We start from the raw sequence: 15,985 nt of genomic DNA, 5'->3' as shown, positions 1-15,985 counted from the left end.
AAATTTTTTTTTTTTTTCAATGTTTATTTATTTTTGGGACAGAGAGAGACAGAGCATGAACGGGGGAGGGGCAGAGAGAGAGGGAGACACAGAATCGGAAACAGGCTCCAGGATCTGAGCCATCAGCCCAGAGCCTGACGCGGGGCTCGAACTCACGGACCGCGAGATCGTGACCTGGCTGAAGTCGGATGCTTAACCGACTGCGCCACCCAGGCGCCCCAACCATAATCTGATTCTTGATCTGGACACCGTTTAAAACTTCCTGAGAATGTCACAGTGTAGTTTTTGTTAGCTGTTATTAACTAATTAGTGATTATCAACCCTTGGTGAGCACTTACAATGTGCCAGGTGTGTGCTTGAGTGATTTGCATACATTAATTAATTGAATTCTCTGAAAGGTCTAGTGAAGTAGGTACAGTTGTCATCTCTGTTTTCCCAGATGAGGAAATAGAATCACAGAGAGGTGGAGTATCTTGCCTAAGGTTACATACCTGTAAAGGCTGCTAAAATGGTCAAGCTGTGAGTTGATTTTAGGTCACCCAGGCCCAGAAACCTACATTTATAGACAGTTTGAAGGATAATAAACCTACTTAGAGGCTTTCTTCTTTCTTCTTTTGCAGCCATGGACCCTTAACTCAGTTTTATGTCTTTCTACCTCCAGTGTCTTATAAACATAATTATGTAAAATTGGATACTTTTAAGAAGAAACTTGCATGTATAAGTGCTTTAGCCAGCCTACTCCTCCCTGTCCTCTCATTTTGGAAACACTGTTCTCTGATAAAGCTGTTATGTACTTTGTTTAAAAAAATTTTTTCTGTTCTTTTAGATGAAAGAACGAGCAATCCAAACACTGGGATATTTTCCAGTTGGGGATGGAGATTTTCCTCACCAGAAGCTCCTCTTGCAAGGTCTGATGGACTCTGTGGAGGTATTTATATTGCTATCTGATTGTTATTCAGAAAAAGGCATATTTTTTTTTTTTTTTTTTTTTTAGCTGGAGTTTTGTATGCTATGAGATTTTAAATTAAACTTTTATTCATTTATTCACCAAGTACTTGTTGAGTACAAACCAGCCTTGGGCTTACCACTTCGGTAGACATAGCATTGACTAAATCACCTATGTGGGAAAATCCTCTCCTCATAATTATTGAGTAAAGCCCAGTGCATTGTGGGTAGAAGAGGACACTTAACCCAGTGAATTAGATGTGGGAATTGGATGCTGGTATTCCAGTTGCTCTTGAGTTGGATGGCCTAGCTTATGTCTTCTGGATAAATTTCTAGGGTAGTTGGGAAGACCAACAAATGGGCAGCTGCTAGGCCTGTGTCATGAATCTTAACAAGACCTGATATGGACCCTCATCTAGGCTTGATTCTCGTCACTTACTCACATTTTTGTACACCAGACTCTTTGTCCTTCTTTGCTCTGAGCTTTTGAAAGACTAATACTTCCTTTCTTGCGTTGCGCTGAGCCCCTTGAAAGCCATCAAACTAGAGTAGATCCTTCAGTTATTGGGCTCTCATGATTCTCCAAACTTTGTCCTCACAGCATTTATCACAGTTTCTAATTGTCCACTAGACTGAGGCAAAGTCTATTTTGATCCCCATTATGAAACAAATGCCTGGCAGTGTGATTGGTAGTAGTAGGACCTCAATAAATGAACGAAGAGACATTTGCATAGAAGCCAGTAGACTCACAAAGGAGGGTATGAGTACTTCTGTTTGGGAGACTTATGTTAGGGTTTTGGAGGTGAGGTTCCTTTTGGGCCTGGAAGGATGGCAGGTAGACAGGAAGCTGATTGGGGTGAGGACTAAGGCCACTGAGTGACAGAGCCAGTGTTAGGATCCAGGTCTCTGGAATCATAATCCGGTATTTTTTTTTAATTTTTTTTTTTTTTCAACGTTTATTTATTTTTGGGACAGATAGAGACAGAGCATGAACGGGGGAGGGGCAGAGAGAGAGGGAGACACAGAATCGGAAACAGGCTCCAGGCTCTGAGCCATCAGCCCAGAGCCCGACGCGGGGCTCGAACTCCCGGACCGCGAGATCGTGACCTGGCTGAAGTCGGACGCTTAACCGACTGCGCCACCCAGGCGCCCCTGAATTTTTTTAACGTTTATTTATTTTTGAGAGCGACAGAGCATGAGCGGGAATGGGGCAGAGAGAGAGGGAGACACAGAATCTGAAGTAGGCTCCAGGCTCTGAGCTATCAGCACAGAGCCCACTGCAGGGCTCAAACTCTGGAATGGCGAGATCATGACCTGAGCTGAATTCGGAGGCTTAGCTGCCTGAGCTACCCGGGTACCCCAATAATCCAGTATTTTTAATGTGAATTTTTTTGAGTATGAATTATACCCACATTAGGTTCTCCCTGGTGTCATTGACATTGTAACCTCTTGGGGAAAAGCTTACAGTGTCTGCTTTCTTACCTTTTTTTCTTTTTAAAAAATTCATGGGAGAGATGGATTTCCTCTAGTTTGATTGATTTTTGAGAGAAAGGGAGCATAAGTGTGGGAGAGGAGCAGAGAGAGAGGGAGAGAGAATCTTAAGCAGACTCCATGCTGTCATGGAGCCTGATGCAGGGTTTGATCTCATGATAGTGAGATCATGCATGACCTAAGCCAAAATCAAGAGTCGGATACTCAACTGACTGAGCCACCCAGGCGCCTCTCTTCTAGTTTTATTTAGATAAATGAAGGTTTGTTTGGATTATTAACTTGTTACTGAAGTTATTTTTTTTTTTAATTTTTTTTTTTTTTAACGTTTATTTATTTTTGGGACAGAGAGAGACAGAGCATGAACGGGGGAGGGGCAGAGAGAGAGGGAGACACAGAATCGGAAACAGGCTCCAGGCTCTGAGCCATCAGCCCAGAGCCCGACGCGGGGCTCGAACTCACGGACCGCAAGATCGTGACCTGGCTGAAGTCGGACGCTTAACCGACTGCGCCACCCAGGCGCCCCTGAAGTTATTTTTTAAGAGTGTAGAAGGACAGAGATAATACGAAACGCTAGAAACATGATGGAGAGATTAAAGTTTAAGAATAGTGAGAAAGGGGTCGCTGTATGGCTCAGTGGGTTAAGCGTCCAACTCTTAATTTTGGCTCAGATAGTGATCTCATGGGTTGTGAAACTGAGCCCTGCATCAGGCTCTACACTGACGATGCAAAGCCTGCTTGGGATTCTCTCTCCCTCTTTCTGCCTCTCCCCAACTCAGGCTCTGTCTGTCTCAAATATAAATAAACATTAAAAAATACATTTAAATATCCCAGAAATAAAGGATCATGAGATGAGATAAAAACAGGTACATGGGGATTCATTATAGTAGTAGTATCTTTACTTCTGTGAGAGACGGAGACAGAATCTGAAGCAGGCTCCAGGCTCTGTGCTGTCACCACAGAGTCCATAGTGGGGCTCAAACTCATAAACTGTGAGATCATGACCTGAGCCGAAGTCGGACACTTAACTGACTGAGCCAGCCAGGCACCCCTATTTCTGGAATATTTAAAGTAAAGTCTGGGTATCCTATCATTCATAAATGGAGTTAAGGAATTTTGTTTTTGTTTGTAATGCCAGTTATGTTGTTAGTAACAATGGGAAAAACGTGTGATAAAGGGTACATAAAATGAATCCTTACTATGGGATCCTCTGTGTTGAGATACCTTTTCTCTGCTTAGAATTGCCAAAGCAGCTTTTGACCAGGAAAGCTGTAGAACTGAAGTCCTGAAATTCTTTTTCCTCAGAGTCGGAAGCTCTCAGCACTTGACACCCCACCGAGACCAGAGCATTTAGTTGATTGAGCTTAGGAATGGCTACACTGGTCTGTGTGCCAAGTTCTCCCAAAGGTCGCTATTTCCATGCTCCTCACGGGGACCCTCTGTTCTTCATTCTCTTCTTAGTCCCCACATTCTTAGCTCTTTTCCAGTTTACAGTAAACAGAAAAATGCTGAAGGGAGCTAAGACAGGCCCAATTCCATGTTGTCAGTGCAGTGATTCATGCTTGTGAAATGTGTCAAAATTTCTAAACCAAATTAAAAAAATTTGAGTATATACTGTATAGAATTTTTTTAATGTTTGATTTTTGAAACAATTTCAAACTTACAGTGCAGTGTAAGAATGATATAAAGAACTCCCATATACCCTTCATCTAGATACACCAAAATTTCACATTTTATCGCATTTGCTTTATCATTCTTTTTTTTTTTCTGAACCACTGGAGAGTAACTTGCAGACACCATGTAATTCAGGAGTGCAAAGAGGGAGGTGCTAATGAATTAATACATTGTAATGGCTGCTGTTTGTAGTGCAGTTACCGCACATGAGGATCCTCTGGAAACCTTAAACATATTACCGTCATTCCCTCCTCGCAGCCTGATGAGGCAGGTGATGGTCTTATGCCCGCATTATACACAAAGTTGAGACTCAGAGTTTAAATATGCCTGTGTGGCTAGTGAGAGACAGATTAGAATTTGCCCCGAGATCTGTGTGGCTTCACAGTCCGTGCCCTTTTCCCCAAAGTTACTGGTATCACTCTTCCAGCAGTTAAAAATCCCTGCTTAGTGGTTCTCTGCTGAGGGTGAAGAGTGCAGTGTGGTGTTGAGGTCATTCTCTACATTCTCCGTTCCCTCCCCTCCGCACCCCTCCCCTGTGAGCCACCAGGTTAGGTGAGAGCAATCCAGTAAAAAGCGTAAAAACAAAGCACGTTGACAGGGTTGATACCAAACAGCCTTTGTTTGGAGATAGACGTCTTTGGGAAATGTTCTTGCCGATTTGCGGCTTTTGTTTCCTTCCATGCAGGCCAAGCAGATAGAGCTGCAGTTCACGATCGGGGAGGCCATCACCAGTGCTGCCGTAGGAACGAGCTCTGTGGCTGCCCGAGATGCCTGGCTGGTGACTGAAGAGGAGTATACTCCCCCTGCTGGTACGGTACCTGCAGTTCATCCCTTCAGAATCCAGTAACCCTTTCTGTTCTTGTTTGCACATTTGAAGCAAAAGAAAAGATGTATGCGTTCCATTTTAACTTTTTATAAAAATATTTATATCATTTTGGTTCAGTCAAGAAAAATAGTTGGTTAAAGGAGAGTGAACACAAAATGAACAAGAACTTCTTTGTTTAGTCCTTTGGCAAGCAAAGGAATTCGCTATGTTGTACCTTCAAGCTTAGGCTCTTTTCTGGAGGGTTGGGGTATTTAGCCAGTTTCAGAAGTCGCAACACAGTTACATTGCCAAGCTGTGTGTCCCTTAATCCTTTATCACATAATGAAACCTCAGGGTCTTCTGTTGGTGTTCCATGTACCTCTCTGCCCGGAGGGTCACTGGCTTTCAGTGACTATGCAGGAGAGGGAGGGTGTGGTTTCCGACTATGTGTCATAGATACTATGGTTTCATACGTCTTGTGGTTCGATTTCAGTTTGGAATTAAAAATGAATTCTGTTTCAGATACTGAAATATATTTTTAGTCATAAAAACAAAAGAAAAGTCACCTGATGTTTTATATGTTATTTTCTTGGTTAAGGAAATGGTAGTGTTTTCATGGTAATTGTTGCATTATGAATTGTATTTTATCATGAATACACTAGTTTTGCATTTTGCATCTTTGCATACTTCCGTGTTCACCTGTTTGTTAACCACCATAAAGAAATGTAAAGGGAATGGAAAGATATACTTTCACTTGCTATCTAATTAGGAGAGCTATAACTTGACAGAAGCTGATAGGGCTAATTCTCTGAGGCTTCTCTCAGTGGGTATGAGGCCAGGTAAGGAGGATTGTCTATAAAGGGGAGAAGATACTAAAGGAAGGGAAGTGACGGTTGTTAACAGGAAACCAGACTGGAAGTAGAAACTCGGAGTTTGCACATGAGGGGTGATGTTGGAGGCTTGATAGTAGTGAGGGCTCATGACGCGGAAGAGCAGATCTGCTGTAAAAGCCATGTTTCTGAGTCCATGGATGTCTCTGTAGTGACTTAAGCAAATGAAGATTAATAGAGAGGTACCTATGCCCGTCTTCAGACTTACAAACTTCCTATGTCTCATGCTCTTCTTGGAAGAATTTGTTCTTTGGTTGGCTTGGCTCTTTGCTCATCCAAAAGAGTCTCAGTTAAATTGTCCATCAAGTGTTAAGGTTTGCTTCATCTTTGTGTGTTTAGGGAAAGGAGAGCATAAAATCCTGTGAAGTGGGTAATGATGACTTTTCGACCTGAATTTTGATCATGCATGTTTGTCATTCTCCTCTGAGTGCTACTCAGCTTTTTTGATGTCTTTTGTTGTAGTGTACTGATCTTGCTTTGAATAGAAAATACAGTACTGGAGAAGCCACTTAGGGCCTAGGTCTTAGCCATCTTAGCATTTCAAGCATGTAACACAGTACCTGGCGCAGTGTGGGAATCTAATCAGAGCTTGTTTACTTGGTGATTGCAGCTGCTTAGGTGGCAGACCTACAGATAGCTGGAATTGTGGTTTTGGGAAGGTAAAGGAGAGATTGTATTTGCCTCTGAGACCTAGATTTATTTATTGAATGAGAGAGAGAATGCATGGGGGAGGGGCAGAAGGAAGGGGAGAGAGTGGATTCCAAGCAGGCTCGACGTGCAGCACAGATCCCAATGCACAGTGGAGAGCCCGATGCAGGGCTCGATCTCATGACTGTGAGGTCATGGATGAGCTGAGCTGAAATTTCGAGTCAGACACTTAACCAACTGAGCCGCCATGCAGGCATCCCTGAGAACTAGATTTATGTGACCAGTGAGGAATTAATAGCACCTGCCTCTGTTTTTTTTTTTTTTAATGTTTATTTATTTTTGAGAGAGAGAGAGAGACAGAGAGAGAGACAGAGTGCAAGGAGGGGAGGAGCAGAGAGAGGGGGAAACACAGAATCGGAAGCAGGCTCCAAGCTCTGAGCTGTCAGCACGGAGCCCAATGCAGGGCTCGAACCCATGAACCATGAGATCATGACCTAAACCGAAGTCGGACGCTCAGCCGCCCGAGCCACTCAGGCGCCCCTGCACCTGCTTCTTTCTGTATCCGAATTCCTATGAAGAGGGGGATGTCCCCTAATAGAGCTCTACCTTTTTCAGGCCTTTTGTTGGCTTTGTGGGAGTCCTATTCTGGCTTTTTTTTTTTTTTCCCCCTTAGGAATGTTATCATTCTAGGGTCTTCTAACCATTTCCTTCTTTCTGAAATCTTGTCTTACCTGTATTCTCCTTTCTTTTTGGTCCGGTTGGTTTGCATTTTCACCCAGGCCTTTACCATATCCCCAGCACTTTCTTGGAACATTTTTCACCTAGGTTTTGCAAGACTGTGTTTGCCTGTGTTTCTTCCTTACCTCTGACCTCTTCTCGTTGTCCTTCACTGGTCTTGTTCCTGCATACTCCTCACTGTGCTGGGATGTCCCAGTTCACTCACTCCAGTATATGTTGATGGCCCCCAAATGGATATCTCACCCTAGAACCATTGTGTTGTACTCCAGAACTATATTTCCATTAGGTGTGTCCATACACAGGTCCCCTAGGCTCCACTGTAGCTAGATGCCTGACTCTGAAATCACCTCTTCCTCCTGTTGGCTTCCCAAACCGTTTGCCCTCTTTATTTCCCAAAACTATTCTCTCTTTAGTCCCTATCTCAATTAAAAGTGACACTGTTTCTATCCAGTTTCCTGGGTAGCTGAAAATCCTGCTCTTACAGAGCTTTATATTAAGTGGGGGAGTTGGCAAAAAGCAAGTAAGAGAAACACACAACATGCTAAATGGTGACAAGTGCTATGGAGGGAAGTATAGCAGAGAAAGTGATAGATAAAATTTGGGTAGGAATTGAGAGTGCATGGGGCACCTGCTCTCAGGGAGGTATCATTAAAGTGAAGACCTGAAACAGAAGAGCATTGGAGGCAGAAGGAGTAGCAATTGCAAGCAAGGCCCTGAAGCATGAGTATGTTTGAGGTCAGTGGGACTGGAGTAGAGTGTATGAGGGAACGGGGAGTAAGAGATAACACAGAGGGGCTTTGTAGGCTACCGTGGGGGTCTTAATAGGAAGCAGTTATAGGAGGGCCATGGTCTGACTACATTTTAAAAGGGTCATTTTGGGGCACCTGGGTGGCTCAAGTGGGTTAAGCATCCAAGTTCAGCTCAGGTCATAAAACTGCGGTTTGTGAGTTCAAGCCCCATGTCAGGCTCTGTGCTGGCAGCGCAGAGCCTGGATTCTGCTTTGGATTCTGTCTCCCGTCTCTCTCTCTCACTTTCTCCTCCCCTCCTCACACTCAGGCTCTCTCTCTCTCAAAAATAAACAAACATTAAAAGTAAATAAATAAATAAGTCAGTCAGTCAGTCACTCACTCACGCACTCACTCAGTCACTCAGTCATTTGTATTTTGTTGAAAGTAGTCTGGAGCAGGACCAGGGCAGAGCAAGGAGAATAGTTAGGAGGCTCTGGCAGTATTCCAGGTGAGAGAGGATGGGGACTTTACTGGGATGGATGTGAAGAGTGAGAGGAGTCAGGGATGACCTCGGAGGTTTTGATGCGAGTAGCTGAAAGAATGGAATTGCCATTTAACTAAGATGGGGGGCTGTGGGAGATACAGACGTGGTGGGTGCAGGGAGAAATCTGCTTTTCTGACTCTTCTTCTCACTCCTCCCTCTCAGTGTTGGAATGCCCCAACGCCCCCATAGGTGAGTTGTAACCAGTATCTTCATGGACATATCTGGAAGTCAGTTGGATATATGCGTATGGCATTTTGAGGAGTCACAGTTTGGAAAATATTTGGGAGTATCATGTAAAGATAGTTTTTAAAGCCATGTGTTATGTGTAATCGCTGAGGGGTAAGTAGAAAGGAGAAGAGATCCAACAGCCAAGCCCTGGGGTCCCCAGAGTTCCGAGTTTCAGTAGATGAGGAGAATTCAGGGAAGGACACTGAGAAGAAGTGGCCTGAAGTAGGGGGCCCTGGAAGGGAAGTGAAGAAAATCTATGTAGAGGGGAGGGAAAGGACTGGGATGGGGATCAGCCAGGTCTCACACTGCTGAGAGATCAATTAAGATGAACACTGACAAGTGATCATTGAACTTAGCAACAGGATGGTAATTGGTGACTTTTATAAGTAATTTCTGTGGAGTGGAGAAGGTAAAAGCCTGATTTGGAGTGGGTTCAAAAAAAGAGGAGAGAAAAACTTAGACTATTGAGTATAGACAACTACTTGAAAGGTTTTAATGAAAAGCAGTGATTCTTGACTGTAAGAGGGAGATTTTACCCCGTGGGGGACATTTGGTAATGTCTGGACACTGGACAGGGCGGGTGCGGCTGGTCTCTAGAGAGGGGAGGCCAGCAAGCTGCTGAACATGCTGCAGTGCACAGAATGGGCCTGCAACACACTTGCTGGCCAGAAATGTCCAAGGACTCTGAAGTAATAAAGGAGAAGAAAAAAAGGCACGAGTAGCTAGAGGAGGAAAGTCAAGTCTGAAGAGTTTTGTTTGTGTGTCAGTTTTTAGATGGGAGATGGAAAAGATGTGGTAGAGAAGGAAAAATTGCTAAGACCAGAGAGAGTAGGGATAATTTTTGTTTAAATTGGCTTAATTTTTTAGGAGAAGGTTTAGATTCACAGCAAAATTAAGAGGAAGATACAGAAATTTTCCATATGCCCCCTGCCCCTTACACCTACATAGCCTCCCCCGTAGTAGGAATAAGTTTTCGTTCTAGGGAGCTAAAGTTACGAGAGTACCTTTGAAGGTTTATTTAGCTTATGTTGGGTTCTGAAGTAGATGATTACCAAAATTCTTTCAACAACTTAAACACCTTAGTCATTCAGATATTTATATGTTATAAGCTTCTTGTGTTGAATAAATATTAAAATTTAATTTTTCAGGAAACTCTATTTAATTATTTTAATTACTTCTATCATTCCTTTTTTTCCCCTCAGGAGCCAAAGTGAATGATGTGGTCCCCTGGGTGTTGGATGTGATCTTAAATAAACATATTGTCAGCCCCAACCCACACGTGAGGCAAGCGGCCTGCATCTGGCTCCTTTCCCTTGTGAGGAAGCTAAGTACCCATAAAGAAGTGAAGGTAAGCCATGCTATACATGTGCTCAGCACCTTTGGAAATTGTTTATGAAATATTTATAATTGAAAGGTGGTAGGAAGAAAAGTGTATGAAGGGGAGGGCCACAAACTGATAACAGATATTTTGAAATAAGCTGTACATGAAAGATGACAGCCTGATCTATATCAGCTAGAAGATGATTCTAAACTTGGAGGTATAAAGTCAAATGGTAAGGATAGGGAGGCTGAGAAGTGGTCCAGCCTTCAGGTAATTTGGCTGCCTTCAGAGACCAGAGCATAACATAATAGGTAACGTGGCTGCCTGGGGTTGGAAGACTCTAACAAGGTGTTGTGTACGCTGAGAAAAGATTCTTACCCTCCCTTATCTACCAAGAGGTAGAGTTTGTATTCTAAACTCCTTTCTTCTTCTTTCAGTCTCACCTGAAGGAAATTCAGAGTGCATTTGTTTCCGTTTTGTCAGAAAATGATGGTAGGTTATTGGTAAATATTTGATTGCCAAACTTCAGTAAACTTGTATTTTAAATTTTGAAAAAATCTAGATTAACGAGCATAAAAGAGGGACAAAGGAAAGTCGATTCTTATTGACTGATTTGATTAATTTGATCATGTTCTTCAGTTTTGCATTTAAAAATGGAGCTGAGGCCTTGGGGCACCTGGCAGGCTCAGTCAGTAGGGCAAGCAACTCTGGGTCTTGGGGTTGTGAGTTGATACCCTATGTGTGGCATAGAGTTTATTTAAAATAAAAAAAAATTAAAAATGGAGCTGAGGCCTCAATGATAGTACTTATAAACAATCGCTTTCTTTTACTTCTGATTCCTTTCCACTTTGTGATGTAAGCCAGGGGAGGGTGAACGTGTTAGACATTGAAATAAGTAGCTCTGTTTTAGAAATTGTTTCAATATAATAGGGTCTCGTATTGACTTTTCATTTAAAAAACATTGGACGTGGATGTGTTGAAATCCCATGAGGCTGTTGTACTTCGCATGAGTATGCCTTGTAGCGCCCTGATCCTCTCTCACAGTGCCTGCATGCCCAGGCCCAGCAGTGTGGACTTGGCTTGTGAATTGACTCTTGTGAATGTAGTTCTCCTTTACAGGGACTTTTTTGGTGCCATGTCCCCTGAGATGATTTAGTATGTTTTAACAAAATAAGCAGATTGATGATGTTTTCATATCTTTACTTTGATATTATTTTGGATTTCTGTTACAGCTTTTTAAAAAATCTAGTGATGGCCAGAAGACAAATTTCTCTTAAAGTAATACTATTCTGTCTGACTTGTGTGCAGAACTTAGCCAAGATGTTGCCTCAAAAGGTCTTGGGTTGGTGTATGAACTGGGCAATGAACAAGATCAACAGGAATTGGTTTCAACACTTGTAGAGACACTCATGACTGGCAAAAGGTACAGTGAACTCGAACATTTCACATTTAAACATGTACAGCAAATTTTGCACATACTGAGAATATGCAGTGGAAGAAGGAAACGTCAGCTTTTGGTGTTCCTGTTTATTAAGCTCTTGTAGATTGCACGTCAGGGATTGTTCTGCAGTGGAGAGTAGTTTAATTACTCAGTGTATCCTGTTTAGACAGTAAAGTGAAAGAAACCAAACTACTGTTCAGAAACATGCCAGTAGGTTGGGCTTTGAAAGTTGAATGCTCTCGGACAATCAAAGCATCGGATTACAAAAATACCATAATTGCTGTTGACTAAATGAACATGAAGATGTGGAGAGGAAGCTTGCATGTCTTTCGTAGCTTGATCTGTGAAGAGGATGAGAGGGGCGATCATTCTTGTAATTGGTCACTGCTTTATGTCGCCTTCCTTACAGGGAGGATAGTTTTTAATGGGTGACCACATTTAATGCAGTTTAACTTGACGTGGGATGTCTTTTATGTCTCTTTGTTCATCCTAGAGTTCATTTTACAAAATTCTTAGGCTTATTGGAAAGGATTTAGGTGACTTTTACATCTTGCACATGGTAGATTCTTGCTGTGGAATTTGATGTTATCAGTTTATAGAGGAAATGAATCAGTTAGTTGAATGAAAAAATTTCATTGGTATGAAAAAATTGAGGCTAATTTCAAGTCTTATTGTACTGCTTTAGAGCGAAACATGAAGTTTCTGGAGAGACAGTGGTATTTCAAGGGGGAAGCCTTGGCAAAACACCCGATGGGTAAGTGTGCCAAATGCATTGATTGTTCATCATAAACACCTTTAGTCTTGTCAATAGAGCGCTCACAACGCTGATTCCCACCTTCCTAGGAAATGTTGTATGTTAATGGAAGAAGAAAACGTCTGTGGAGAAAGTGTAGTGTCTCAGCTTGAGGTTCTTGGGAAACAGACTGTGAGGTGGAGGTTTGTCTGCTGGAACCTGAAATGAAGAGTGCCCCAGCCTTATCACCTGGGGGAGCTACGAGGCAGGAGAGAGGGTTGGTGGCCCAAGGAGGAGCTGACCTGCTGCTAATATTTAAGTAGATCCTGAGCTCTGGAGATGGGCTGGGCTGGCCCTTCAGAGCTGTCCTGCTTTGAGGGGCCAGGCCTTTACATCCTCTCATTAGACTTTAAATCCCCTCGGTGACTAGGCATCAGTGGTGGGCCTCTCTGGAGAAGGACCTGACCTTGCACTGAGGGCAGTTCTGTTAGCTCCCGGGCGGCTGAGTCCTGAGGAGGGGTCTGGCAGCACAGCTTGGCATCCACTGCATTTTGTTTTTTGGGGGGAGCAACTCTACTTGGTATTGTGGGGTCTACCAAGTTAGCATTTCAGATTAGTTCCTAGAGCTTTACCCTCTTTTTGTCTTATCATTATTTCATTGTGGTTACGCTGCTGCTTTTCCTCAGAAAACCCTCAGGTCAGACTGCTCAGCTGGCTGGGCCTTGCTGTGACATCACACAGAGCCCTGTTTCAGTGTTGTCTACAACACCAGAAACCAGTTGTTTGTTCTGTCCTTGACTTTCTCCCATAGCTCATTGTTTCCACATTGAAAGTAATTTGTTTTTTTTAAGTTTATTTATCTTGAGAGAGTGAGTGAGCACTATCAGGGGAGGGGCAGAGAGGGAGAGTGAGAATCCCAAGCAGGCTCTGCACTGTCAGCACAGAGCCTGACTTGGGACTCAGTCTCACAACCAGTGAGATCATGACCTGAGCCGAGATCAAGAGTCGGAAGCTAACCAAGGCACCCAGACACCCCTTGAAAGTTATTTTTGTCCCACTTACCCTCCCTGTAGACTTTTTTCTGAAAAAGTGCTCTTTTCACAGAGTAACACAAATAATCGGGTCTTTGAGTAAATATTACTTGTTCAGAGGAAAGTTAACAAGACTCAAAAGAAGTTATCAAGATTGGGGTGCTGCAGTACTACAATTTGTATGGAATCTCAGAAGACCCTGCATAGCCAAAGCAGTCTTGAAAAAGAAAATCAAAGCTGGAGGCATCACAATTCTAGACTTCAAGTTATAGTATAAAGTTGTAGTCATCAAAACAGTACGGTACTGGCATGAAAATAGACACATAGATCAATGAAACAGAATAGAAAGTCCAGAAACCCATAATTAGGTAGTCAGTTAATCTTTGACAAAGCAGGAAAACATATCCAGTGGAAAAAGACAATCTCTTTAACAAATGGTGTTAAGAAAACTGGACCACTTTCTGACACCGGACAGAAAAATAAAGTCAAAATGGGTTAAAGTCACAAATGTGAGACCTGAAACAATAAAAATCCTGGAAGAAAACACAGGCATTGACCTTTTTGACATCAGCTGTAGCAATTTCTTTCTAGATATGTCTGCTGAGGCAAGAGAATCAAAAGCAAAAATAAACTATTGGGACTATATTGAAATAAACAATTTCTACACAGCAGAGGAAGCAATCAGCAAAACTAAAAGGAACCCGTAGAATGGGAGAAGATACTTGGTAAATGACATATTTAATAAAGGGTTAGTATCCAACATGTATAAAGAACTGATAACACCCAAAAACCAAATAATCCAATTAAAAGATGTGAATAGACATTTCTCTGAAGAAGACATACACAGATGGTCAACAGACATGTGAAGAGATGCTCAAACGCCACTAATCATCAGGGAAATGCAAATCAGAACTAAAATGAGATACCATCTCATACCTGTCAAAATGGCTAAAATCAACAACACAAGAAACAGCAGTGCTGGCAAGGATGTGGAGAATAAGAAACCCTCGTGCACCATTGGTGGGAATGCAAAATAGTGCAGCCACTGGAGAACAGTATGGAGGTTCCTCAAAAAGTTAAAAATAGAATTATGGTCCAGCAATTACATTCCTAGGTATTTACCAAAGAATACAAAAATACTAATGCAAAGCGATGCATGCACTCCTATGTTTATAGCAGCACTATATACAATAGCCAAGATAGGGAAGCAGCCCAAGTGTCCGCTGAGGTAGATGAATGGATAAAGAAGATGTGGCATATATATACAATGGAATATTATTCAGCTGTAAAAAAGAATGAAATCTTGCCATTTGTAGTGAAATGGATGGAGCTAAAGAGTATAATGCTAAATGAAATAAGAGAAAGATACCATGTGATTTCATTTATATGTGGAATTTAAGAAACAAAGCAAAGATCATAGGGGGAAAAAGAGAGGAAAACCAATAAAGAGACTTTTAACTCTAGAGAGCAGACTGGTGTTTACCAGAGGGGAGTTGGGTGGGGTGACGGGTGAAATAGGTGATGGGCTCAAGGGGTGCACTGGCTGTGATGAGCACAGGGTGTTGTATGGAACTGTTGACTCACTATATTATTGCACATAACACTCACTGTGTGTTAACTAACGGGAATTAAAAAAAAAACTTTAAAAAAAGATGGGCTGCTGTAGCTTAGAAAAGGCTTAGGGATGATAGAAGTTGTCTTTAAGTGACTTTCATGATTCTGAGAGATTGGTGCACAATGTAACGAAGTGTTACCCGCCTCCTGAGGTGGTGAGGGCTCCGCCCCCATGGGAGTCACAGGGGTCTTCAGGTCATTTATCTGGCATTGTCGATAATTGAACCAGGTGACTTGTATATTCCTCTCACCCTGGTTCTCTGCCTCAGTGGTGATGAGATTGAAAACAATTTTAAAATGTCCTACTAATATTGGTGAAGTAACTTTTACTGGGCTGAAGGCAGAGAAATACATTATTGTGTGCTTTGTGTTTGTTTGTTTCCAAGCCAGGGCCTTTCTACTTACAAGGAGCTTTGTTCTCTGGCAAGTGATCTTAGTCAGCCAGATCTGGTGTATAAATTTATGAATTTAGCCAACCATCACGCAATGTGGAACTCTAGGAAGGTAAGTTCCTATCACTGGATGGTTTTTACTTTTTACTTCCAAAACCAAACCTGCTACGTTGGCAGGAAGTGGCAATTGATATGCAGTGTATTTTGTAAGAATCTGGGATGAGAGAGAGCCAGGCCACCACCCAGGCTCATTGGTAAAGCTGGGACACCAATAAATCAGGCTGTATTCAGGGACAAGTTTGGGAGGGGTAATTTTGTGATCTTTATATATTTAATGTATTAATATTTTACCACAGTAGATGTATCTGAGTCACTTCATCTTTTTATTTTTCTAGGGTGCTGCTTTTGGTTTTAATGTGATTGCCACCAGAGCTGGAGAGCAGCTGGCTCCTTTTCTGCCTCAGCTAGTTCCTCGTCTTTATCGTTATCAGTTTGATCCCAACCTGGGCATTCGACAGGCCATGACAAGTATTTGGAATGCATTGGTCACTGACAAATCAACGGCAAGTATCTGTGAACCCTTGTCTAAGATTGCCCAGTGCTCATCTTTCTTTCTACTTCGTATGCTTGTTTATTTTTTTTTATTTTTATTTTCTTTCAATATATGAATTTTATTGTCAAATTGGTTTCCATACAACACCCAGTGCTCATCCCAAAAGGTGCCCTCCTCAATACCCATCACCCACCCTCCCCTCCCTCCCACCC

General features: G+C 42.4%; 1 protein-coding gene across 2 annotated transcripts in view; it reads left to right on the top strand.

Annotated features, from left to right (window-relative positions):
• ECPAS (Ecm29 proteasome adaptor and scaffold) overlaps positions 1 to 15,985 on the top strand; it is a 100,425-nt gene that overhangs the window by 56,664 nt on the left and 27,776 nt on the right. For both annotated transcript variants that reach the window (XM_040481951.1, XM_040481952.1), the window contains 8 exons: positions 827 to 928; positions 4,793 to 4,916; positions 9,891 to 10,036; positions 10,447 to 10,501; positions 11,318 to 11,432; positions 12,136 to 12,204; positions 15,215 to 15,332; positions 15,616 to 15,783. In XM_040481951.1, the coding sequence (XP_040337885.1) occupies positions 827 to 928; positions 4,793 to 4,916; positions 9,891 to 10,036; positions 10,447 to 10,501; positions 11,318 to 11,432; positions 12,136 to 12,204; positions 15,215 to 15,332; positions 15,616 to 15,783 (897 nt within the window). The remainder of the gene's footprint in view (positions 1 to 826; positions 929 to 4,792; positions 4,917 to 9,890; positions 10,037 to 10,446; positions 10,502 to 11,317; positions 11,433 to 12,135; positions 12,205 to 15,214; positions 15,333 to 15,615; positions 15,784 to 15,985) is intronic.

The sequence above is a fragment of the Herpailurus yagouaroundi genome, unplaced genomic scaffold (assembly GCF_014898765.1).
Source record: "Herpailurus yagouaroundi ecotype Mexico unplaced genomic scaffold, PumYag 160, whole genome shotgun sequence".
Classification (NCBI taxonomy): domain Eukaryota; kingdom Metazoa; phylum Chordata; class Mammalia; order Carnivora; family Felidae; genus Herpailurus; species Herpailurus yagouaroundi.
Note: the sequence above shows the minus strand (reverse complement) of the source record. Positions and strands in the feature narration are given on the sequence as shown.